The sequence below is a fragment of the Sus scrofa genome, chromosome 3, assembly GCF_000003025.6.
Source record: "Sus scrofa isolate TJ Tabasco breed Duroc chromosome 3, Sscrofa11.1, whole genome shotgun sequence".
Taxonomy (NCBI): Eukaryota; Metazoa; Chordata; class Mammalia; order Artiodactyla; family Suidae; genus Sus; species Sus scrofa.
Window position 1 is genome coordinate 6,561,117 of NC_010445.4, and position 23,395 is coordinate 6,584,511.

Genomic DNA, 23,395 nt, shown 5'->3' on the forward strand with positions numbered 1-23,395 from the left:
CATCAAACCTCAGACCTTCTAAGCTAATTATCCTGAAGTACGTTCTTTACGTTGCTTTTTAATGAGGACCAGAGATGTGCTCTCTCGTATTTTATTTTATTTTGTTTATTAAAGCTAGTTTTGCTGAATGTACATTTTTTTCTTTTCTGGCCGCCCTGTGGCTTGTGGAGTTCCTGGGCCAGGCATCAGATCCAAGCTGCAGTTGTGACCTATTGCGACGCTCTGTACTGGTCGGGAGATCGAACCCGCGTCCTGGTGCTGCAGAGATGCCGCCAAGCCCATTGCGCCACGGCAGGAACTCCTGAACATCCATTTTTAAGTTGACTCCTATGCTCTCAGCATTCAAGGTTTTCTTCAATTATTGTCTCTCTTCCGTTCTTGTTGTTGCTAAGTCGGCTCTCTTTAAAAATACTGTTCTTTTTGAGGCAGCTGTCTTTTCTCTGAGGCTTTCTTTGGTATTTGGCAGGGTATGGATGTTTGTGTTAGGATTTGATGGGTGACCTGAATCTGCGGCGTGATAACTTTCAGCATTTCTGGAATCTTTTTAATCTCCCTCCCATTATCTTTCTCCTTTTTTTAAAAAGGTCCTTCTTGGAACTCCAGGAAGATTTCTGCAAGACCTTTGCTACCCTGGTCCTAAATTTCTCTTAGGTTCTCTTTCCTATTTTCTGTCTGTCTCTCTGGGCTTCATTCTGAGTAACTTACATAGATGTATCTTCAATTTAACCAATCTTTTTTGACATGTGTCTGATCTGTTTCACCTAGGTATTAGATTTGTATTTCAATTAATCTGTGTTATAACTCGAAGTTGTATTTTTCTGTAAATCTCATCATTTCAATGCTTTTCCTTCTATTTAAAATCTATTCTCCAAATATATTTTTATTATAACATATTAAAATATTTATTTTATATTCCGTATCTTCTAACAACTGAATTACTTGCTGCTGTTTCTTGGTATGTTTTGTGTTTTTTGACTGTGAACTCATTTTCCTTGGATTTTCTTTTTTTTAATTGGTGGAAGTTCTTTGAGGCCTGTATTTAAAGTGTTTCCTCACAAAAGGGTTTGCATTTGCTTCTGCCCAGTGCTTGGGTGCATGACTACCTTGGGGTCACACCCAAAATACGTAGTAGCTATTGTGAATTTAGCTGCAGACCCACATAACAGCTAGCCCGTGTTTATGACTTCTCAGCCAATGCAGGTAACTTTGAACTTCTGGCTTCACATGGCCAACTCTTGTTAGAGCCCCCTGGGCTTTCCTTTTATTTTCTGTGTCCCAAGAGGCCAACACAGAGGAACGTCAGGGTCACCTGCAAGGGGAAAGGCTAATTATGTGCTTGCTTTAACTTTCTAGATTCCTGTTATCACAATGGTTTTGGCTTCAAAAAATGTCCTACACTGATGCCAGCTTTGTGACGTGTTATGAATACGTTTCTGAAGAAATAATTAGAATTTTTATTGTTTTTAGTGGGAGAGGATCTAGTCTGCTATGAAGCTGAGAGTAGACGTTGTCTTTTATCTTAGTCTTAATACAACATTTATTATCCACTCAAGGTATCTCCGTTTGTACTTATGAACCCTGATTCTCTTCTTCCTTTCTCTCACTTTATTGAGGGCCTTGAGCTGGTCTTGAAGAGGCCGGTGTTTTGTGTTTGACCATCCTTCCGGAAACGTTGTTTCTTACCTATTAATGGTTAGCCAAGTTCCAGCATTGGCCACAGTTCCGAGAGTTTTATCCATCTTGTCCTTGGATGCATCATTTTCCCTTCTGTTCCTGTAATACCCTACGTTGTAGGGAGAAGCAGGCGGGCAGAGGCCCACCAGAGGGAGTCAGGGCAGAGGAGGGAGTCTCTGACCTCTAGGGCGCGGAGCCTGAGAGCCTCTGTCACCTGACTCAAAGTTCCGCTCTTACCTAGGTGCCATCTGCCTTGTTCGAGAAACAACCTGCCTTTGCTGCCATTGGTTGCTCATTCCCCCAAACACTGGGGAGATCCAGGGGATCGCTCACCTGGAGAGTCTGGGAGGAGACCTGAGCTCCATGCAGAAGGAGACACTGCTGAAGGGGGAGACCGCGATCTAGACCGGGAGAGCCTGGGCTCTGCCCTCCATCAGGCTGCGTGAGCGCGCGCGTCTCCGTGTAAGTGGCTCCCTGTCTCCGCTGAGCTTGGCCACGTTTGCCAAGGCGCTTGAGGGTCTCACCAAGCCGCCGCGTCCCCATCCTCACAGCCATTCTGTCTTGCTTGTGTTTGACATTTGTTAAAGGTTTTCTGAATGTTTCAGAGATTCCTGAGTTCCTTTTTATTCTATTGGGTTTTTTTTAGGACAGGCATCATCAATTAAAGGATGACTACGTCTTCATCCAGACCTCAGCACCAGCCTGCAGTCTGGGGGCGGGCAGGGGGGATAGGCACAATGACCAAGTGACGTGAGCTGCTGTCAAACAAGAACTGAACAGCACAGAACCACAGCAGACGGTGTCTGTGTTCAGGACATTAAAAGGAAAAGGTGATGTCCTCAGCCAAAAGCGTGACTCCGCTCGGGAAGCTCTGCTCACGTGTGTTGGCGGGAAGGGGGTGGTTAGAGGTGAAAGCTTCCCCAAGGCTGAGCTCCCAGGCCTGGCAGTGTGAGCCCATACGCTGGGGAAAGAGTAGGCAAGTCAGCCGGTCGACATACCAGCAACCCATCCTTTCCCTGGAGCCAGAGGGCTTCTGTGGGCACCTCTAAAGTGCCCCCCTTCGCAGTCCTGAAGGAGCTTTCAGACTGCGTATAGCTGGGAGGTACCCATGCTTTGGGGCAGTGGAGAGGCTGGAACTCCCTGGCCTCATACCCACCCTTCATCTCAACAATGCTGAGTAACTGCGCCTCCCCATTTTCCTTTCTAAAGAACGTGCATAGGGAGTTCCCATCATGGTGCAGCTGAAATGAATCCGACTAGGAACCATGAGGTTGCAGGTTCGATCCCTGGCCTCACTCAGTGGGTTAAGGATCTGGCATTGCCGTGAGCTGTGGTATAGGCCCGCAGCTATAGCTCCAATTAGGCCCCTAGCCTGGGAAACTCCATATGCCACAGGTGTGGCCCTAAAAAGCCAAAAAAAAAAAAAAGAAAAAAGAAGAGAAAAAAAAGGTTGGCCTTGTGCAGTACACCATGGGGTGTGTGAGGTATCAAAATCACTTTCTGTGCTCCGGAGGCTCACACCCAAGCAGAAAAGCTAAGCAGAAACTCCCCGAAAACAAGCGCTAAGTGTTTTAGATTGGTGTAGTTTCTTACTACATTTCTCTCCAAAAGATATCTTGGGAGTTTCTTCTTTTTGCCTTGCCTGCAGCCCGTGGAAGTTCATAGGTCAGGGATTGAACATGCGCCACAGCAGTGACCTGAGCCATAGCACTTTCAGTGCCAGATTTTTAATTGCTAGGCCGCCAGGGAACTCTGGGAGTTTCTTTCTTATACAGATATGGTGACCGTCTAGTTCCAGTCTTCTCACATTTTCTCCTTAAAAAAACCATATAGGAACTATAATGTTCAGTGAAATGAGGAATAGAGAAAATCTGCAAAGTCTGAAAGGTGCAACTGTGGCCCAAACCATCCTTTAACCAGCAGAATGAGGATGGGAAGCCACAACTGGGAGATCAGTGCAGTGGGCACAGTGGGATGGGTCACGAGTGGTCCTAGCAGTGGCACGTTCCAAAAATCACTAGCAAATACACATTAACCTTCAGGTGTCTGAGGAGGAGCCACCCCCAGGGAATGGCTAAGACAAGAGTAGAGAAGAAACAGGGCACGGCGGTGTGTGTTGGGGAGGCGGGGAAGGCACGGAAGGTGCGTGGAAGTCCTTAAAGGAAAAGATTTCAGAAGGTACCACTGAGATGAGAGGAAATCACCTCAGCAGGCAGACAGCAGCATCCCTGATGAAGGCAGTATCTCCACAGGTGATGGGTGGAGAACAGAAGGAAGGAAGTGAGTGGTGGTCCAAGCCCCTGGAACCAAGCTGGGATGTAAGAATCCGAGGAGTCCCTGCTATGTGGGGAACTACATAGTAAAGAAAGTCTCCCTGAGTGTAGTGTGGAAAGAATGAGTCCTCACACTGAGAAACTGGGAATGCCCTTTCCACAGTATCCTCCTTCCAAGAGCTGGCCCAGGAGAATCAAACTCATTCAAATACGAGAGTGACACTGCAATAGCAATACAAAGGTGTTATTAAAAAAAGCAGAAGGGAAAGTGAAAGTTTGGATATGAAAAAAACTCACTAGGAGTTCCTGTCATGGCTCAGCAGTAATGAACCTGACTAGGATGTGGGTTTGACCCCTGGCCTTGCTCAGTGGGTTAAGGATTCAGTGTTGTTGCTGTGAGCTATGTTTTAGGTGAGGCTCAAATCCCAAGTTGCTGTGGCTGTGGCATAGGTCAGCAGCTGGGGGGAAAAAAAAGGAGAAGGAGGAGAAGAAGAAGGAGAAGAAGAAGAAGAAAACTCACCAGAAAAGTGTTGCCGCCAAGTGGAGGAATTATAATCCAACATTCAAGGATAAATTAAAAATCTTAAGGAAGCAATTGCAGCTAGGGGAAAAAAATCCCACAAACCAGAATTATAGGAACTTAGAGAAGAAATGTGCTGACAACAGAAGGAGAGGGACAGATAAGGGGAGGATATGAAGTGGGAACTGAGAGAATTCAAGAAAGAACTGGAAAGAGTCAGAAGTGAAGACTAAGTTACCAGAAGCATCACAGAGAACAGATACCAGAATAGGAAGAGACATAAAGGATAAGAACAATAAGAGTGAAGAAAATGAAATAAGAAAATGAAAAGATTGGAAAGTAAAAGCTATGACAGACAGGTAAAGGAGATCCAACATATATACAATTGGAGTCCCTGAGGAAGAAAACAGAAATAAAGGAACAGAACAAATATTTAAAACTAAAATTCGCAAAAACTTTACTGAAATAAAGTTCTTTTCTATTGCAAAGGAACCTATTGGAAGGAGAGACATTTACTTAGGAAATCGATATGAGGTGGTCAACTTCTTTATTTAATAATAAATATTATTATTTTTTTACTGGACTAGACACTCTGTAACAATGCACTGCCCCTCTGTGGAATGGCCTGGGGACTACTTCCTTAATGCATGAAGACACAAAACTACTAGATATGCAAAAATGTGCCTGACAAGGGAATAAACAACCAATAGAAGCAGATGCCACAATGATCTAAATATTAGGGTTAGACACAAACTTTTAACTATTGTTAATCATTGATTCTGTCACCTGCTGTTCTGTTTTCATTATCACTTGTTCAGTGTTGCTTGACAGACTTTTCATTCATTTTATGATTTTTCCCCACATCCTTCCTCACAACTGATATTCTGATTTTCACTCCATAATTTAAGCTCCAAGCCTATCATTGTCCTTTGCACTCTCAGCTGATAACATCACTGGGAAAAGAGGATAAGAATGAATGCTTTAGAGTCCTCTTGTGGTGCCATGGGTTAAGGATCTTGCATTGTCACTGCAGTGGCCTGGGTTGCTGCTGTGGCGCAGGTTCAATCTCTGGCCTGGGAACTTCCACATGCTATGGATGTAGCCAACAAAACAAAAATCTCTCTAGAATAATTTTAACATAATCTACTTCAAGGGTGAGCAAACTACAGACCTTGTGTCAAATCCACATGCCCTGGCTGTTGAGCTCAAAACTTACAGTTTTAAAGGATTGTAAAAATAAAGAGCAGACCGTGTGTCCTGAAAAGCCTAGGCTGGTTACTATTTGGCCCTTTTCAGAAAAGGTTTCCTGAGCTCTAACCTAGACCATAAGCCATTTTTGATTCCTTTCTCCCCAGTTCAGAGGAGCACCTTTCTCTTCTCCAAGGCAGACCTGGAAACTTGTGATCTGATCCAGTCTTTCTCTGCCTCTTCCAGAATGCCCTTTTGGTGTCTTCTCTGAACAATGTTTTTTAGTATGGCTAGGTATAGCTCAGTTTTCCAAGACAGATTGGGCAAATCAAGCCATTTCTCCTGGCCCTGGATGATAAGGTTGAGTCTTGTCCATCCCTCTTGGATCTTGGATGTGAGGGCGGGAGGAGACTCTCTCTCCAATGTTATTTCTTTCTTTTTTTTTCTTTTTTCTTTTGTTTTTGCTATTTCTTAGGCTGCTCCCACGTCATATGGAGGTTCCCAGGCTAGGGGTCGAATCGGAGCTGTAACCACCGGCCTACACCAGAGCCACAGCACCGCGGGATCCGAGCCGCGTCTGCAACCTATACCACAGCTCACGGCAACGCCGGATCGTTAACCCACTGAGCAAGGGCAGGGACCGAACCTGCAACCTCATGGTTCCTAGTCGGATTTGTTAACCACTGCGCCAAGATGGCAATTCCTTTTTTTTTGTCTTCCAATATTATTTCTAAGATGGGTTGAAAACGTAATTTGTAGCATAAAAGAATGAGCATGGCTGAACTTTGCCCTGGAATGTGGTAAAAGGAATGGACACAGTGTTACCTTTTTCCAGAGGACAAACCATTTGTCCACTTTTTATATTTATTTATTTTTTTCTTTAGGGCTGCACCCTCAACAAATGGAAGTTCCCAGGCTAGGGGTCGAATCCGAGCTGCAGCTGCAGGCCTACATTACAGCCAGGTGCAAGATCCAAGCCAAGTCTGCAACCTACACAGCAGCTCATGGCAATGCCAGATCATTAACCCACTGAGCAAGGCGAGGGATCCAAACCCCCACCCTCATGGATACTACTGGGGTCCCGCTAAGTCACAATGGGAACTCCCTCCCCACCTCTTTTTTGCTTTTTAGGGCTGCACCTGCGGCATATGGAAGGTCCCTGGCTAGGGGGTGGAATCAAGAGCTGTAGCTGCTGGCCTACACCACAGCTCACAGTAACGCTGGATCCTCTACCCACTGATTGAGGCCAGGGATCAAACCTGCGTACTCTTGGATACTAGTCGGGTTCATTACTGCTGAGCCACAACAGGAACTCCCTCTCTCTCACTTTTTAAAAGTCCATTCTTACCTATGTGAGATGTGGCCTTTGTCAGTTACTAAATTATTCCACAGTCTCTCTCAACTGCCATATCCAATCAGTCATTGAATCTTGCCTTTTTTACTTTCTGAATAGGTTCCATATCTGAACCTTCTAGTCCAGTTCTGCCTCTCATGCTTTCTCTCCAGGATTGCATTATTTAGCCTCGGTTAACCCACAGCCAGTCTCCTCATCTCTCCACCTCCCTCGCCCCTAGCTCAGTCTCTCTCTAACAGGTTTCTTTCTTTTCTCTTTTTCTTTTTTCTTTTTTTTTTTTTTTAAGGGCCACACCTGCGGCATATGGAGATTCCAAGGCCTAGGGTCAAATCGGAGCTGTAGCTGCTGGCCAACACCACAGCCACAGCAATGCTGGACCCCAATGGCATCTGTGACCTACACCACAGCTCACAGCAATGCCAGATCCTTAATCCGCTGAGAAAGGCCAGGGATCGAACCTTCGTCCCCATGGATGCTAGTCAGACTCGTTAACCGCTGAGCCACGATAAGAACTCCAATCGCAGGATTCTTGGTAGTATCTTTCCAAAATCTGTTCCTTCCCGCCTTCAAATCTTTCTGCGGCTTCCCATTGCCTCCAGGTTATCACTGGAATTACAATCGCCTGCTCCAGCGGCTTCAAAGGTGTGGGAAGGCCGTCAACCTCCAGCACTTGGCTGCCTGGCTCGTTATGCTCACTTTTTGGTCCACCCATCAAATCAAAGCTCAGGTGCCACCTTCTCCAGGAAGCCTTCCCCGACGAGAAGCCTTCTCCCGTGGCCCAGACACAGAACCCGAGTTCGACGCTTGTTTTAGGACAATCCACAACACTCGTGCTTTTCCTCCGTAACTGCCCCGCCCCTAACCCTGGCGCAAAACGGGAGAGGCGCGGAATAAACCCCGGTGTCGACCGACTGGGCTCTGAAACCCCTTGAGAGAGGCGCGGTATCCGGCGGTGTGCCTGGAGGGTCCCTCCCACAGGGGGGACGCGGGTACAAAGGGGCCTGGCGACTGCGAGCGTCCAGGATGGAAGAGCCTCTCGTGGTCCCCCGCGCGCTCCGGATCGGTCCCCGGGGACCCGCGACCATCGAGACGCACCGACCTCCCAGCGTCCTAGAGAGGAAGCGGAAAGGGCCCTTCCTTTACGCACCTGTCGGACAGAGTCCTTCGCCCACTTCCGGTCCGCCGCGGGCTCCGGCGAGCCCGGCGCAGGTGCGGGGCGGCGTGGGGAGCCTCGTGAGGGTGGCGGGGCGGAGGGGGCCAGGGCGCCGGGGCCTGCGTGTGAGGCCGCTGCGGGCCGCGGTGGAGGCCGTGGGGCGCACGCTGCGGCGGCGCATCTCCCCGGAGGTGCGTCCCTCGGCACCGAGGCCTGGCGGGTCCGGACCCGGGGGGCCGCCCCGCGCTAGGCTCAGGTAGGAGTGGGGCCGGTCCCGCCCGGCCAGGATTGGCTTAACGGAGGGGTGTCCACGAAACCCGGTATCTTGAACCGAAGCGGAACACCGAAAAGCGTAAGTGGTCATTTTAGAAAGAGCGGTAGAACCCTCATCTCAAGAATTTCCAGGGGACACTTTCTGTTTTTCACGGGCTGAGGGTGAAAGCTGAATGAGGAGCTTTCTCGACTAAAGGGAATCTGGGTAGGACAATCCACAACACTCGTGCTTTTCCTCCGTAACTGCCCCGCCCCTAACCCTGGCGCAAAGCAGGAGAGGCGCGGAATAAACCCCGGTGTCGACCGACTGGGCTCTGAAACCCCTTGAGAGAGGCGCGGGGTTTACGGGTAAACGTTCGCACGATAATGCGATAAATGCAATAGTGAGGTGAATGAATGCAGTGGCTAGAAAGCCAGGAAAGAGAAATCTCCATTGATGAAAGCAGAGAAAACGAATAGACAAACACAGAATAGATTTAAGAAGAGATAAATACACAGACACCAAATAGAACATTAAGCAGCAACTTGGACGTACCTGTTGCCAGTTTCTTATTTACTGCTTCCTTTAAGGTGATCTCACCCCAGAGGTTCACTACAAGCCTCTCTCAAGGCCCCCCTTCCCCCATATGAGCACTTGAACCTGCATAAACTTTTTTCTCTTTTTGGCTTCCCATGTTTCTCATCTACACCATGTATCTGGGAGGCCAATCTTGGCCAACAGTCTAACCTCTTAGCTCTTCAGTTTCTTCATTTAAAAAGGAGGGGAACTAGGGAGTTCCCGTTGTGACTTGGCAGGTTAAGAAACCAATTAGTATGCATGAGGATGGGGTTTGATCCCTGGCCTAGCTCAGTGGGTTAAGGATTCGGTGTTGCTCCAAGCTATGGCATAGGTCACAGATGCCCTTGGCTTCTGGCATTGCCATGGCTGTGGCTGTGGTGTAGGCTGGCAGCTGCAGCTCGGAATCAACCTGTAGCCTGGAAACTTCCATGTTGCCACAGGTATGACCCTAAAAAGCAAGGAGAAAAAAAAAAAAAGTAGGGGAGTGGTACTCACCCAACAGAAGGGTCTTAAGTATTAAATGAGAGTGTGTGATTACGGTGTTCTAAATGGTAGAGCCTACAAGAAGTAGAAATCTTTTGATCAGTTATAGTAATGGTGCATATATATTGCTTTGCTGTTTTTTTTAATTTTATTTTTATTTTTTTTTTAGGCTGAGCACACTGTCACATCCTAGCCACCAGCCAGTCTATGGGTTTTACCTCCAAAATATGTCTTGACTGTGCTTCTTTGCCAGCACCCTGATCGAAACCCCTGTCATCTCCTGCTTGGATCACGGTAAGTGTGGGTTTCCCTTCTTGACCCCTCTTACCTCTTCTCTCACTTTCCCGGCAAAGTGACCCTTAAAGAATGTGTATCTCCCCACTAAATAAGGACTAAGAGTAAAGCCCATAGTTCTTACTCTGTGCCCAGGCCCTGGATAATCTGGTTTCTACCTCCCTCTGAGTCCTGTCCCTCCCTCACTCTGCTGAAGCCACATCACACTTGGGCTTTTTCTCAGCCTGCCCAGTCCTTTTTAGCCCAAAGCCTTTCCCTTTCTGGAATGCTCTTTGAATGACTGACTCATTCTCATTCCTTCTGTGGGTCTTGGCCTAAGTGTCATTTCTTCAGCAAGGCCTTCTCCAAGGTGACTGTCCCCCGTTAACACTTTGTTTATTTTCCTTCTAGAAGCCCACCCCCCTTTTTGCTTACACTTTTTTTTTTTTTTTCTGTCTGCTGCACCAGTATGTGGGTTTCAAAGGAGAGCCTCCTTGTCTGTCTTGTCCTTGCTTGTATTTCTCATTTCTGTGGGCCAAGCATAGCTATGTGTTTGAATATATATTTTCTTTCCTGTTGGAAGAGTAGCCCTGGTGACTGACCTAGTTGTAACCCATCTTACATTTTTCTATGACTGTACCGTTATCTCCCTCTTAACACGAGATCTTTGTGGGTATAAGCTAAGTCCTACGCATTTCATCTTTATCCTACTTTTAGCAAATATCTACGGAGCTGGATTGGCATGGTTTTCAGGATATATCTTTCGTGTTTTGAAAATGCCTCCTTATCGTGTTCGCCAGCAGAACGTTCATTGATGTAGAGACAGAACTAAGATGAACTTGACCTTTTCCATGTCTTACTAATGCTGTTCTCGTGGTCTGTCTGGTCTTCCAGAAGGGAGCGTGAAGATGCTTAAAGAGCATCCAGGGATGGCGGAAGACCCTCAGCAGCAAATGGGTGTTCCCGTGGTAAAACTGGAGAAAGAGTTGCCGTGGGGCAGGGCGAGGGAGGACCCCAGTCCTGAGACCTTCCGCCTGCGGTTTCGGCAGTTCCGCTACCAGGAAGCGGCTGGTCCCCAGGAAGCCCTGAGGGAACTCCAGGAGCTCTGTCGCCAGTGGCTGAGGCCTGAGCTGCACACCAAGGAGCAGATCCTGGAGCTGCTGGTGCTGGAGCAGTTCCTGACCATCCTGCCCCGGGAGTTCTACGCCTGGATGCGGGAGCACGGCCCAGAGAGCGGCAAGGCCCTGGTGGCCATGGTGGAGGACTTCACGGAGGGAGCGCTGGAGGCCAAGGCGGTGGGTGAGAAGGGGTGTCTGGGTCTTGTTCTGTTGGTGCGGGAAGGGAAGCTCTCAAGCAAGGGGTGCGGAGAGGGAGACTCTCCTTCCTTCTCTGCCGCCAGAGTCCCCCAGGTGCTTTTGGAGGGGAGGGCGGTGGCGTTTTCAGCAAGGACAGCTGTTCCCTGGGAAGAGGCGGGGCCGGTGGAAGGGTGGTCAGCTTTTTTTTTCTGGCTGCACCCGAGGCGTGTGGAAGTTCCCGGGCCAGGGATTGGATCTGAGCCGCAGCCGCGACCCACACCACAGCTGTGGTAACGCCAGACCCTTAACCCACTGCTCCAGACCAGGGGGTGAACCAGCACCCCCACAGAGACAAGCTGGATCATGAACCGACTGCACCACAGCAGGAAATCCAGCTTCCGTTTTGGTCACCGGGGTGGAGGCCTGGCCGTCTTTCTCTTGGGCACCTCAGGCCCAAAGGAGGCAGTTGTGATTGATTTCCCAGCCTAGCAGCCTCATCCGTCTTGGGCAGAGGTGCTCGGGGGAGTGCAGGGAGTTCCACTTGGTGACTCTTCTTCCCAGGAAGCCTTGTCTGGGACAGCACTGTTTCCGTGGCTGGCACGTTGGCTCAGGTGGCTCACATAGCGATTCTCTGGTGGAGTTCTGGGGACGCCAAGTGACTTTGCACCTTACATGCTTCCTTGGGGTTCTGGCCATGTCTAGGTCCCTTGCTGGTACAGTGTCCCGATTGCTCTTTGGGAAAGAGGCAGGAGCAGCGAACCTTGCTGTTTTGCTGCAAGGTAACAATCTTCAGTTGAGCCTCCCGTTTCCCCCTGCAGTTACCCCTCACTTCTGCTATGATCCTAAGAGAGTTTTGTTTTTTTTCACTCCCTAGCAAGGAGCTTAAGTGTGGACCGGGGGAGTTCCTGTTGTGGCTCATTGGGTTACACACCTGACTAGTATCCTTGAGGACTCAGGTTCGACCCCTGGACTCACTCAGTGGGTTAAGGATCTGGCATTGTCGTGCGCTGTGGTGTAGGTTGCAGACAAGGCTCAGATCTGGCCTTGCTATGTATGCTATGCTGCAGGTGCGGCCCTAAAAAGCAAAAGCAAAAAAAAAAAAAAAAAAAAAAAAAATGACGCGGGTACATAGAAGTTGCTTGGCACCTAATAAATTGAGTTTAGCTTCCTTTTCGCCTTCTCATTGATTGCTGGCGAAGAGTTGAGCCAGCTTGTCCTTTCTCTCCTCTGCAGCAGGAATGGGTCTCTCTGTGGGTTTTAATTCAGCTTCTTTGCTAACAGCCTTCCGCAGGCCTCATTCTGATGGATGTTGGGGACTCTTCTTAGGTTCCGTGCCATGTGCAGGGGGATCAGGAGGAGACGGCGCTTTGCAGAGGCCCTTGGGAACCAGGTGTCCACCTGGGGCCAGTGGAGGTCAAGCCCGAGTGGGGGATGCCCCGTGGGGAAGGCGTTCAAGGCCTTGACCAAGGCACGGAGGAGCAGCTCAACCAGAACCCTGGAGATGGGATGCAGGCCTTCCAGGAGCAGGGTAAGATGCACACAGGAAGGGGAGAAGGGCACAGAAACCCATGCCTTGTGCCCTGCCCCCTCCCTGTTCCTTTACAAACCCCGCAGCTGATAAGCTGAGTTCCGTGCGGGTGTACTTCTGGGTTTTCCTGGCTACATCCTTGACTTCAGCAGGAAGCAGATGAAGTGAAGTTGTTTTCTCCACTGCGATCCCTCGATGTCTGCGGGGAGAATCTGGAATCCTGCTCCCTTATCATTTCTTCTCCTTTCCCTCTTGTCCCTTTTAGAAACTGCCAGGAACTATGTCGCTGACACATAGGGTGTTTTTTCTTTTTAAGTAGGCAGATAAACCACATCCCTGAGGGTACATGTGACTTTATCATGTTCCTGAATCTCAAAGTGTGTGAGGCCAGGGAGCGAGAATGGCCCTGGAGGGACAGAGCGTGACTTCCCAGCTGGGAGCAGGGGCGGGTACAGCCACCCCACCTGTCAGGCAGGAGACGCCTGTCACTGAGCTGCCTGCAGGGCGGTGCTGACCCTGCTCTGCGTTTATTTTCCCTGCTCAGCTCTGCCAGGTGTTCAGGCTGGTCTGGGCCTCCCTGCAGTGAGCACCAGGGACCAGGAGATGGCAGCGGGGTTCCTGACGGCCGGATCCCAGGTGAGTTGTGACTCTGCCCTTCAGGGGTCACCGTGTTGCTAGGATGGGGCTCCCCTTCCCCAGATTTCTCCGCGCAGCAGGGCACCATCCGCAGAGTTAAGTCCTTCTGCCTCGTTCTCGTGGATGTGATGGCGTTGTCTTCTCCACTTGACTGTCGTCAGTTACTAATTTGGATTGAGCCTTGTGTGTTAGGGTCCAAGCATAAGGCTCAGTGTGTTCCTTTGCATCCCTCTTTGTTTTTCTTATTTTGTTTTTGCTTTTTTAAAATTTCGGTCGACTCAGTGTTACTGTGAGAATGGTGAGTAGGAAGGCATTATTGATGGAAACCCATGGGCCTGGTCCGGGCCGTGGTGGGTGGCCAGGAGGTCAGAAACCTGGGTGGATCGATAGCCTTTTGGATGTTTGTGCTGCTGCTGTTCTTCTGGACCCCATCCTCCCCCCACGTCAGCAGAAATGACGCTGACTCGGCTTGGGGCTCCCAGGAGCCCTGAGAGGGGTCTCTTTGGCCCCTCCTGTGGCCACGCCAGGAGACTTGGCCTTGTTAGCCCTTCTTGGGAGGTCACCAGGGCACGGACGGGACACCCTTGCCATGGTGTAAATCTCTTCCACGGATGCCCAGGGTTACCCGAAAGTGGGCGATGTCCAACGTGGCACTTTTCTGAAGGGACTGGAGTCTGGAAGTGAGGAATTCCTTCTAGAAGAAAAGATGTCCTTTGGCAGAAAAACAAAGTGAGTCAAGTTTGGTGTCATCGAAGCACTACTGGGGCGGGGTCTGATGCCTGCGCCCTTTCCTGTGTCTGTTTTCCAAGAACGAGGTTTGGAGGAGATGAAGAGTGGCAGCAGCGCTGTTGCGCTTGGTCAGACCCTCTCCTTCCGCAGTCACGAACGACAGCACCTCCGTGTTAACGTGGCTTCGCTCTAAAGGCGGGGCCTGCTCCAACGTTCACGCCCCTCTGACGGAAATCAGGGCCGGGGGCGGGGGTCATAGCCGCGCCCAGGCTCCATTACTCGTGAGGATTGGCTGGGGGGCTGGAACGCCGGGAAACCGGATGCTGCGCTTGCTGGCTACCGGCTCAGCGGCTGCGGCAGACCCACAGAAGTACAAGCCCGTCACCTGTTTGTCATTAAACTGTTGCTCGGGAGGCCGTCGCGGGACCCTGGTTCCTTCTGGTTTCTCGCTCTGTTCTCCCTGTGTCCCTCTGCTCCTACTTTGGGGTTATCTCTTTATCCATGGCCATCTCCTGTGCGCTTGCAGGGGCTGGGCCCGTTCAAAGACATGGCCCTGGCTTTTCCCGAGGAGGAGTGGAGGCACGTGACGCCAGCGCAGATAGACTGCTTTGGGGAGTACGTGGATTCCCAGGCCTGTGGGGTCTCACCTCCAGGTAAGACCGGTTCTGTCCCAAAAGTAAGAAACTCTGTGTGTGTGTGTGTGTGTGTTTGGCTTTTTAGGCCTGTACCCACAGCATGTGGAGGCTCCCAGGCTAGGGGTCCAATTGGAGCTGCAGCCGCTGGCCTACACCACAGCCACAGCAATGTGGGATCCGAGCCGCGTCTGCGACCTGCACCACAGCTCATGGCAACGCTGGATCCTTGACCCACTGAGTGAGGCCAGGGGTTGAACCCGCAACCTCATGGTTCCTAATTGGATTCGTTTCTGCTGTGTCACGATGGGAACTCCAAGAAACAGTATTTTGAAAGCTCTAGGTCCAGGTTCTTGCCCTCACCCCAGATTTTAGATCTGGACGCCACAGATAAAGGAAGGGAATTTCATGGCAAACAGTAAACGGGCGTGAGGAAGGCGCGTGGACCCCGGCATGTGAGGAGCTGGTGAGGTGCTCCCCTGTGTCAGGGGAGGAGTGGACAAGGGGGCAGGCGACACAAGGTGTTGTTGGGGCTGTGATGTCATCAGTTCTGTGTTGGGGCAGGACTGATGCCCGTGAGACCTGGGAGCCCATGAGTGTGTGTGTGTGTGTGTGTGTGTGTGTGGAGAGGGGCAGGAGGCTGCTCAGGAGGATCCTGTAGTTGGGAGGGGTTGCTGTAGGCCCCTGTCCTGGGAAGCAGCCCTGGGTGGGCTGTCTCAGGTGGCAGCTGGCTGTTCCCTGTGGTTAGAGCTAGTGGGACTGGGCCGTCCATGGAGCACAGGAAAGGAGCTCACGGAGGAGGAGCAGCAGGAGAAAAGGTGGGGGTGGGGAGAGGGCTGGGGACATGCAGGTGAGGCTCGGTGGGGACAGCCTGGGACGCCGGCGTGCGGAGCCGCGGAACAGCTCTGCGGGCTGCGGGGGGTGAGCAGTGGGGAGGGGAGAGGACCGTGGCTGGGAGCAGCTCTCTCCTGTGTTCCCTCTGATTCTCTTCCTCCTCCTTTCATAACTTCTTTGTTAGTTGCGTGCTGACGGCTCATCTGTACCGATGTCACCTGGTCTTATCTTCACATATATTGAAGCATGAGGAAAAGTATCTTACAGTCAATTTGTGAACAGCACGGGTTTGAACTGTGCTTGTACCTGGATTTTTTTTCGCAATAGTCAGTGTCACAGTCTTACATGATGGGTTGAGTCCTTGGATACCAAGGGGCGAGTTTAAAGTTATACCCAGATTTGTGGGAGTTCCCTGGTGGTCTAGGGGATAGGACCCAGTCGTTTCACTGTGCCAGCCTGGGTTCAGTCCTTGGTCTGGGAACTAAGATTCCACATGAAGCTGCTGCACACCTCAGCCAAAAAAAGAGTATACTTGGGTTTTCGACTGTGCAGGCTCAACCTGCAACCCCTGCACTGTCCTCGGGTCAGCTATGCTTCCTTCAGGACGTGGGAACCCATCCTGGTTCCAGCCCTTACTAACGGTGACCTCGGGCATCTTACGTGGCCTTTTCAGGTCTCAGTTTTTTATAGGACGTTACCCCATCAGGAGGGATCCTGCTCCCCTGACCTCTGTGTGTGCAGAGCCAGCTCTGGCTTCTCTGCTCACTGGACGCTGATCCCAGCCGGGGGCTCCACCCTTGTGATGTCATCTAATGAGTTCCCAGAGGTCCCACCTCCTAATAGCAGCCCCCGGGGCTCAGAGCTTCAACCTGTGAGCTTGGGAGGGAGCACAAACATTCAGTCCCTGAGGATGGAACGGACAGTCTGGCTTTAGAGTCAGAGAAAGTGAAATGTGTCGAGGTCGTTGGTTGCATGCAGAGCTGCTGCAGCATCCGTCTCTATCTCCTTTGTCCTGTAGGCGTTGGGAGCGGGGAAAAGGAGCCCAAGACCCAGCTGGCCGACCTCAAGGGCGCCCTGGCTCGGGTGCCATCAGAGCGGTTTGGGGAAGCCGCGCTCCAGAGCCCGGAGCTCGGAAGGACCTGCGAGCAGGAGGCCGGGAGCTCGGTGGGCAGCACGCTGGGGCCACCGCCTCCCCCCCACGGTGTCGCACCCCTGCCCCGTGACCTCAAGACCCCCAGCGCCTTCTGGAAGCCCTTCCAGTGCCCGGAGTGTGGAAAAGGCTTCAGTCGGAGCTCCAATCTTGTCAGACACCAGCGGACGCACGAGGAGGAGAAGTCGTTCGGCTGCGTGGAGTGCGGGAAGGGCTTCACGCTGCGAGAGTACCTCACCAAGCACCAGCGCACCCACCTGGGGAAGCGGCCCTACGTGTGCGGCCAGTGCTGGAAGACCTTCAGCCAGCGCCACCACCTGGAGGTGCACCAGCGCAGCCACACCGGGGAGAAGCCCTACCAGTGCGGGGACTGCTGGAAGAGCTTCAGCCGCCGGCAGCACCTTCAGGTGCACCGGCGGACCCACACCGGCGAGAAGCCCTACACCTGCGAGTGCGGCAAGAGCTTCAGCCGCAACGCCAACCTGGCCGTGCACCGGCGCGCCCACACCGGCGAGAAGCCCTACGGCTGCCAGGTGTGCGGAAAGCGCTTCAGCAAGGGCGAGCGGCTGGTCAGGCACCAGCGGATCCACACGGGCGAGAAGCCCTACTGCTGCCCCGCCTGCGGGCGCAGCTTCAACCAGCGGTCCATCCTCAATCGGCACCAGAAGACCCAGCACCGCCAGGAGACCCCGGGCCAGTGAGCCTGCCCCGCCGAGCCGGCCTCCTTGCCCCCCAGCGGGCCTGCAGCGGCCGAGGCCTTCCGGGGAGACCTGGCGGAGGGCTGGGGCGCGAGGACTGTTGCGCAGGGAGGCCCTCTGACCCCTTCTCCTTCCATTTGTTCCCAGACGCAGAGGAAGGCGAGGCCTGGTTTGCCCGAGCTGCTGGGAGCACACGGAGTGCGGCGGCTGCGTCTCCCGCCTCCCACCCAGGGGCACCTGCACCTTCTCTTACCACCCTTGGGAAGCGGCCACACGGGGTTCGGTTCAGGTGGGGTTTCTCCCCTTCCGTGGGTGTTCGTGTCCACCTGCAGCAGCTTGGAGCTCACTTTTCTGAGGGCCCAGGCCTGGCACGATCCTAGTTCAGGCTCTGTCTCCCTTCCTCCCCTCAATTCTCTCTTCCATTTCGCGAATATTTATTGACTCTCCTCCGTGCGCCTGGTGCTGGGAGTGCAGTGAACGAGACGGGCGAGCCCTTGTTCCCCGGAGCCTGTGATCCGGCGCTGGAAGCACCCCTGTTAGTAGCCCAGAGCCTCGGGGTGAGGGCGCGGGGACGTGAGGGGACGTCCTGCCCCGTCTCCCTTCCCAGTGGGGGTCGCTCAGGCAGTCTCCTTCATTTAACTCTATGTGTAGCCCCCCTGTGTGTCTAACCTTTGACCCTGCGGTTTCCCCAGTCTGTTTTTTCTTGTATGATAGAAGCTGTCCACACATCTGTTAGGAAATTAATATTTTGCTGTTAATTACTGAATAAACGTGAGAGTATTTTAAAATACCCAGTTCTGTATGGAGATGTCCTTAGAGGAGCCTGAAAGATGAACGAGTAGTAATAGCCTGTATTTGATGGCGCTTCACGGAGTATAAAACCCTCATCCCTGTTTGCTCGTTTGACTCATTCCACAAGCATTTATTGAGGCCCGACAGTGCCGGGGACTCTTCTAGGTGCGTGGGGTACATCGCTGAGTAAGACGGGGGAAGTCCTTGTCCTCGGGGAGCGTATGATTCAGTGAATGTGTTTGAGCTTCAGGAGCCCCCAAGGGGGCACCTGGGGACGCTCCCAGCCAGGAGGCCTCTGGACCTGGGTCCGAGCCTGCGGCTCAGTCCTCTCAGCTTCTAGCCCTGACATGCATTCGCCACCACCTACCTCGTGTTCCTGAGTAACCTCTGTCCTTGGTGCATCTCGATCCTTGTCACCCCAGAGGCTCCTGGGGTCCTCGGGGCCACCTGGACATGAGACGGTAGCAGGCTGTCTTGCCTGGGTGCCAATTTAGGAAGGAGGTTTGCGGGCGTGCAAAAGAAGACGTTTTAAGAAAATGAGAACACGCAGTATTTGTGACTGTGTTTAAGCCCTCTTATATTATTTTGCCGTCGTTAAAGGGTTTCCTTTCTCTCGGACCTTCTGGAAGCTGCAAAACTAGCCCGGACTGTGCTGCGAGGCTCGTCGTAATGCTGTGCCTTCGGACGCTGGCCGCTGGTGAGGTGGTCTTCTGACGGGACTGTAAGTTAGTCTGTCTCTTGACTGTGTTGGTAGCTGCAAGATGTGTCTCGTCTCATGGTGCCCCTTAATTTTCTCTCCCTGGGGTTCTCCCCCCATTTTCCACGGTAAATGAGATACACAGTAACGATGCCTCTAATGCAGAGAGTTGCGTTCTTCTGTCCACTTTGAAGCACGCTACTCTATCAGGCCTTTCTTGGCAGATAATCATGGTGTTTACTTTGGATTTAGCAAACGGCCCCCTGGCCCTTCTGTTGTCCCCACGAGGCGGCGCTAACCAGGGCGTTGGGAGCCGTCCACCCTGAGACGCTGGGCTGCAGCCACTTCTCAGCAGCGTCGAGGGTCAGATGCAGCATCAGCTCTTTCTCGCCTCACTCCCCAGACAAGCTGGGCCAGGCTTCCGGCCCCTTGGCAGCCAGACCCGGTGAAAGGCGTCTCCTTAGCCTCTAGCTTCTGGTCGGAAGGACGCGGGAGCTGACCTGATCTGAGTTTGGCCTTTTCTTGGGGGGCTGTCGTCCAGAGCCAGGTGGAGCGTGAGGCCACCAGGGGCGAGGAGTTGCTCATCAGTGGTCCTCTCTGGATGCGCTGATCACACACTGGCTTTTCAGCCCGTTAGGATCCTCGCGGGGAGCTTCTGTGAGAGTCAGGCCTTGCTGTCTTTCCCACATGGGCTCCCTTCTCTGCTGCGAGACTAAAGCTTAGGGACCGTTCCTCAAAAGAGCCCCAAAAGAAAAATGTCCCCATGGAATTGTAGAAGCATTATTTTTGATATCTATTTAAATGTCAGATATTGTTTTCTGTATTTTTCTATTTAGAAATATTTTATAACAAAATTTCAAAACGTATAAATGAATCTGCATGTATTCATTATTCAGCTTTAACCATAATGTTGTCACAGCCTGTCTTGTTTCATCGCTACCTCATCTTCCTTTTTATTTTCTTCCCCAACCGAAGTATGTTGAAGCAAATCCCAGGTGGTGGTTACAGAGATTTTAGTGTACACTTTTAAATGGTAAGGGCTCTTAAAAAGAAAAAATCAAAATGTGGAGCTCAGCAGGTTAAGAACCCGACTAGAATCGGTGAGGATGCGGATTCTGTCCCTGGCCTTGCTCTGTGGATTAAGGATCTGGTGTTGCTGCGAGCTGCCGCGTAGGTTGCAGATGCGGCTTGGATCTGGTGTTGCTGTGGTGAAGGCCGGCGGCTGCGGCTCTGATTCGACTTCTAGCCGGGGACCTTCCGTATGCTGCAGGTGTGGTCCTAAAAAGGAAAAAAAAAGCAAACATCGAAACCACAGTACTGTATGGTACCCCCCCAAAAATTGAACAATTTCTTAATTCCCAATGAATGTTTGAAAAAAAAAAACCACCTAACTTTTAAAAAGCTTCTTTAATGTCAAGGTGAGATCCATATGTCATAACTTGTCCTTTGTCTCCTAATAGTCTAGAGTTTTTATCTTTTTTCCCCCTTGAAGGTCATTCACTGAAACAACGGGGTTATTCATCCTGTAGGGTTTCTCGTGTTGTGAATTTTATCGTGCGCACACTCATGGCATTCTTTAACACAGTTCTCCGAGGAACTCAACACTTCAGGTGTGAGGGCTGTAGCCAGACGGATGTTTCATGTTTTGGCAAGAACGCGTTATGGACGGTGGCATGTCCGCTTCTCCTGGTGAGATGTCAGGAGGCTGAATCCGCTCATCTCATTAATTGTATGGAAATGCCTCGTTGGTGAGCGGGCATGCTCTGTAAGAGGTTTCCTCTCGCTGTCAGCGCCAGGTCGCGGAGAATGGAGGTGCTGGGTTTCTCCTTCCCTTGATTTCCTCATCTTTAATGTTCTGGTTACTTCGCTGCCCACAGAAGTGATCAGGCAGTGTTATTTTTCAGTCAGAACATGCGTTCCTGGTTTAAACCAGTCCACAGCGGTTACTCTTCTCATTGATGCTCAAATCCTTTGGCTTTTGGCCGGTGGAGCCTCTTCAGATTGGCTCCTGATTCCTTATGACAGAACCCTGATCTTCTTCGGTAGCTTCTTTGCTCGCTGCTGTGACGGTGTGTTTGTTACAAGCTCCTCTGGTGCATTTTCCGTCCCTTTTGGGAGTGAAAGGAAGGGCTGTTGATTGCTTCAGGACAGTGGTGTGAACGGGGACTCCAGGCACCCAGGGCCACTTGGTCACTTTGTTTTTAGCCCTCACCGTGTGTGATTGTGTGTGCATGGTTTCCTCGCGCAGGGGTAACGTGCACACTCAGGGCCCGGCTGCGTGTCCCATGCAGTTGGGACGGGGAGGAAGGCTGCCACTCCCCGGGGCTCTGACCTTTGTCAGAGAAACCCCTTTTTACTCCTGGCTGTGGCCAGAACTCAGGAGACTTTCCGCTCCAGGCCTGTCCTGGGCAGCTCATGCATTCAAAGATTGCTTCTGAAAGTGTCTGCCAGGGTGAATGCTGTCTGCAGGCTGATGAAGTATGCTCAGAGACTTCCAGTACCTGTTTTTATCCCGTCCTGGGGAAGAGCAGAAGAACCTTTGTTTCTTAACAGATAAGCTGGTTTCAAGCCCCGTCCCTCTCCCCACCGCAGCGCGAGCTGACGTTACTCACTGGGGCGGGCGGGGAAGGGCACCAGCCAAACCTGGTTCCTCAGGGTCTGCTTGCTCTTTCATCTCTGCCCGAGTTTCCCAACTTCGGCACCGCTCTCACTTTGTGCCAGGGAAATCTTTGTCTTGGAAGCTGTCCAGCTGTTTTGCATGTTGTGGGCTGTGTAGCAGGATCCTTGGCATCCCAGATGCCAGCTGCAACAAGCAGAAGTGTTTCCAGACCTCGCCAGTGTCCCCTGGGGGCAGCACTGATCCAGGCCGAGGGCCCGTGCCCTTAGTGTTCACGCTAAGAGCTGAAGCAAATTAGATGGTTTAGCTGTTGAATGAAAGGGCTGGGCTTCCAAGGATGGGGGTTCCTGGCTGCTCACCCGGAAGAGCCCTGGCCTTGTAGAAAACAAAGGATTTTTCCTAGAGATCCCACGGGTTACGTGCAGTAACGCCAAGCAGAGCTGAGAGCTGTTGAAGCAGAATCTCAGGACAGGCAGCCTCAGTGGCCCCCATGCAGGGAGCCTGGCCACTCACTTTGGGTCCTAGCAGGCAGGCACCTGCCGAGAAGCCTCCGAGTCTGCATGTGTGGAGTGGGGTCTTTTAAGCCCAGGCAGCCAGGTCCAGCTCTGTCTCTCTCCATGATAAGGTCTTGGGGAGCACAGGGGACATCATGCTTGAACTGATGAAAGGCCTGGATTTCTATCTCTTCTCCAGCTGGAAGGCTGTCCCGAGGGGGCCTCAGGAGGGAAGACCGCCGTGGCAAGTTGCCCTGGTGGCCCCCGGTCTGACAGTCCTCGGCAGCTGCTGTCCCCTCAACTGCAGTTCCATCAAATTCACTTAGAAATTCCACAAGTCGTGGGCAAAAGAAAAATCATAAAATTAAAAAAAAAAAAAAAAAAGAAATTCCACAGGTCACAGAAATACACTCGGGCTTCTTACAATTCCGTATCCCTATCTTGCCTTTTGTTTTTTCTTTATTCTCTCTGTGAAGCGCCTATTTCTAGAGATGGGTTTTGTCCAACCCATGCTCTGGATTGACACCTTCCCATGAAAATTACTGCGGACGTTTGCCGCCAAGTGGGGAGGGCGGGCCGTCGTCTTCCTTGCGTTGGCCGCTGGGAACTTAAACCCCTTCCATCCGAGGGAGGGTGGAAGGGGTCGGGCGATGTCGGTGGTGTGCCGAGAAGCCCAGGGACTCCGGAGAAGCAGCTTGGAAGAGCCCCATAGGTTCCAGCACAAGGGCGGCCGTCCCTGCCACGCTCACCAGTCACAGCGCTGTCGTCTGAGTTGCCAGAGAGCAGGAAATGCAGCCATGGCAAGAGCTCGCTTCATGCGGCTTCCCCTCCCAGTTACAGAGTGAGGCGTAGCCGCTTTTAGTGAGAGACTGGGAAACGGTGGTCGAAATCCGCGTCCGCCTTCTTCATTCCCACGTCCAGAAGCTCTTTGAGTTTTCTGCCACCTCCACGGCTGTGCAGAGCTTGAGGAAAACCCGCTCTCTAGCATCTAGGTGTTCCATCGACTCTTGGGGAGGGGCCGAGCATGTTCTGTGAACAGGAGGAGCAGAATGAAGCGTCAGCCGGTGGGTGTCGAGAGCTGGTTTTCTCCATTGTTTCTCTGAGTGCCTGCTGCGGAGACTGAGGCGCTCATGGAAAGAATGGAGAAGAAGGGATGGAAAAACCAACAGTGAAAACGGTGTGGCCGTCGCGCCAGTGGAGCAGTGGAGTGGAACGCAGTGTTCAGTTGTCTCTAGACATCTAGCACACGGTAAAAACGGCCTCTCACCTCTCTGGGCAGAGATCGTTTTGCAAAATATCGGTCCTGTGATGCCCAGATAGCCATTTGGAAAAAGATAAAAGTAGATTCATTTGTCACCATGTTCCCGAATAAACTTCAAGTGACTGAGGCATCTGGATGTTAAAAAAGATGAACGTATGCAAGTACTGGAAGAGAGTGGACGAATTCATCTAAAACCTGGGTTTGGGAGAAGGCTTCTAAAGTATGCTTCCAAAGGCAGATGCAAGAAAAAAGATCAGTGAGTTCCTTCAGAAAAAATGAAAC

General features: G+C 51.7%; 2 protein-coding genes across 10 annotated transcripts in view; both read left to right on the forward strand.

Annotated features, from left to right (window-relative positions):
- TMEM225B (transmembrane protein 225B) overlaps positions 1 to 3,248 on the forward strand; it is a 16,354-nt gene extending 13,106 nt beyond the window's left edge. For both annotated transcript variants that reach the window (XM_021086159.1, XM_021086158.1), the window contains one exon: positions 1,916 to 3,248. In XM_021086159.1, coding sequence (XP_020941818.1) covers positions 1,916 to 2,079 — 164 coding nt within the window. In that variant the 3' untranslated portion in view covers positions 2,080 to 3,248. The remainder of the gene's footprint in view (positions 1 to 1,915) is intronic.
- Positions 2,379 to 22,254, forward strand: ZSCAN25 (zinc finger and SCAN domain containing 25). 8 transcript variants are annotated; one of them, XM_021086145.1, is made up of 8 exons: positions 2,379 to 2,504; positions 7,609 to 8,218; positions 9,647 to 9,771; positions 10,645 to 11,045; positions 12,372 to 12,573; positions 13,118 to 13,209; positions 14,465 to 14,591; positions 16,423 to 22,254. In XM_021086145.1, exons 4-8 carry the CDS (start codon positions 10,659 to 10,661, stop codon positions 17,253 to 17,255), a joined length of 1,641 nt encoding a protein of 546 aa, XP_020941804.1. In that variant the 5' UTR covers positions 2,379 to 2,504; positions 7,609 to 8,218; positions 9,647 to 9,771; positions 10,645 to 10,658; the 3' UTR covers positions 17,256 to 22,254. The 8 variants fall into 8 exon arrangements, 6 of the variants coding, with proteins under 6 accessions (XP_020941804.1, XP_020941805.1, XP_020941809.1 ...); XR_002342244.1 differs by lacking the exons at positions 2,379 to 2,504; positions 7,609 to 8,218 and adding exons at positions 8,232 to 8,514; positions 13,829 to 13,938 and having other exon boundaries at positions 18,645 to 18,761; XR_002342243.1 differs by lacking the exons at positions 2,379 to 2,504; positions 7,609 to 8,218 and adding exons at positions 8,233 to 8,514; positions 13,829 to 13,938 and having other exon boundaries at positions 16,423 to 18,042.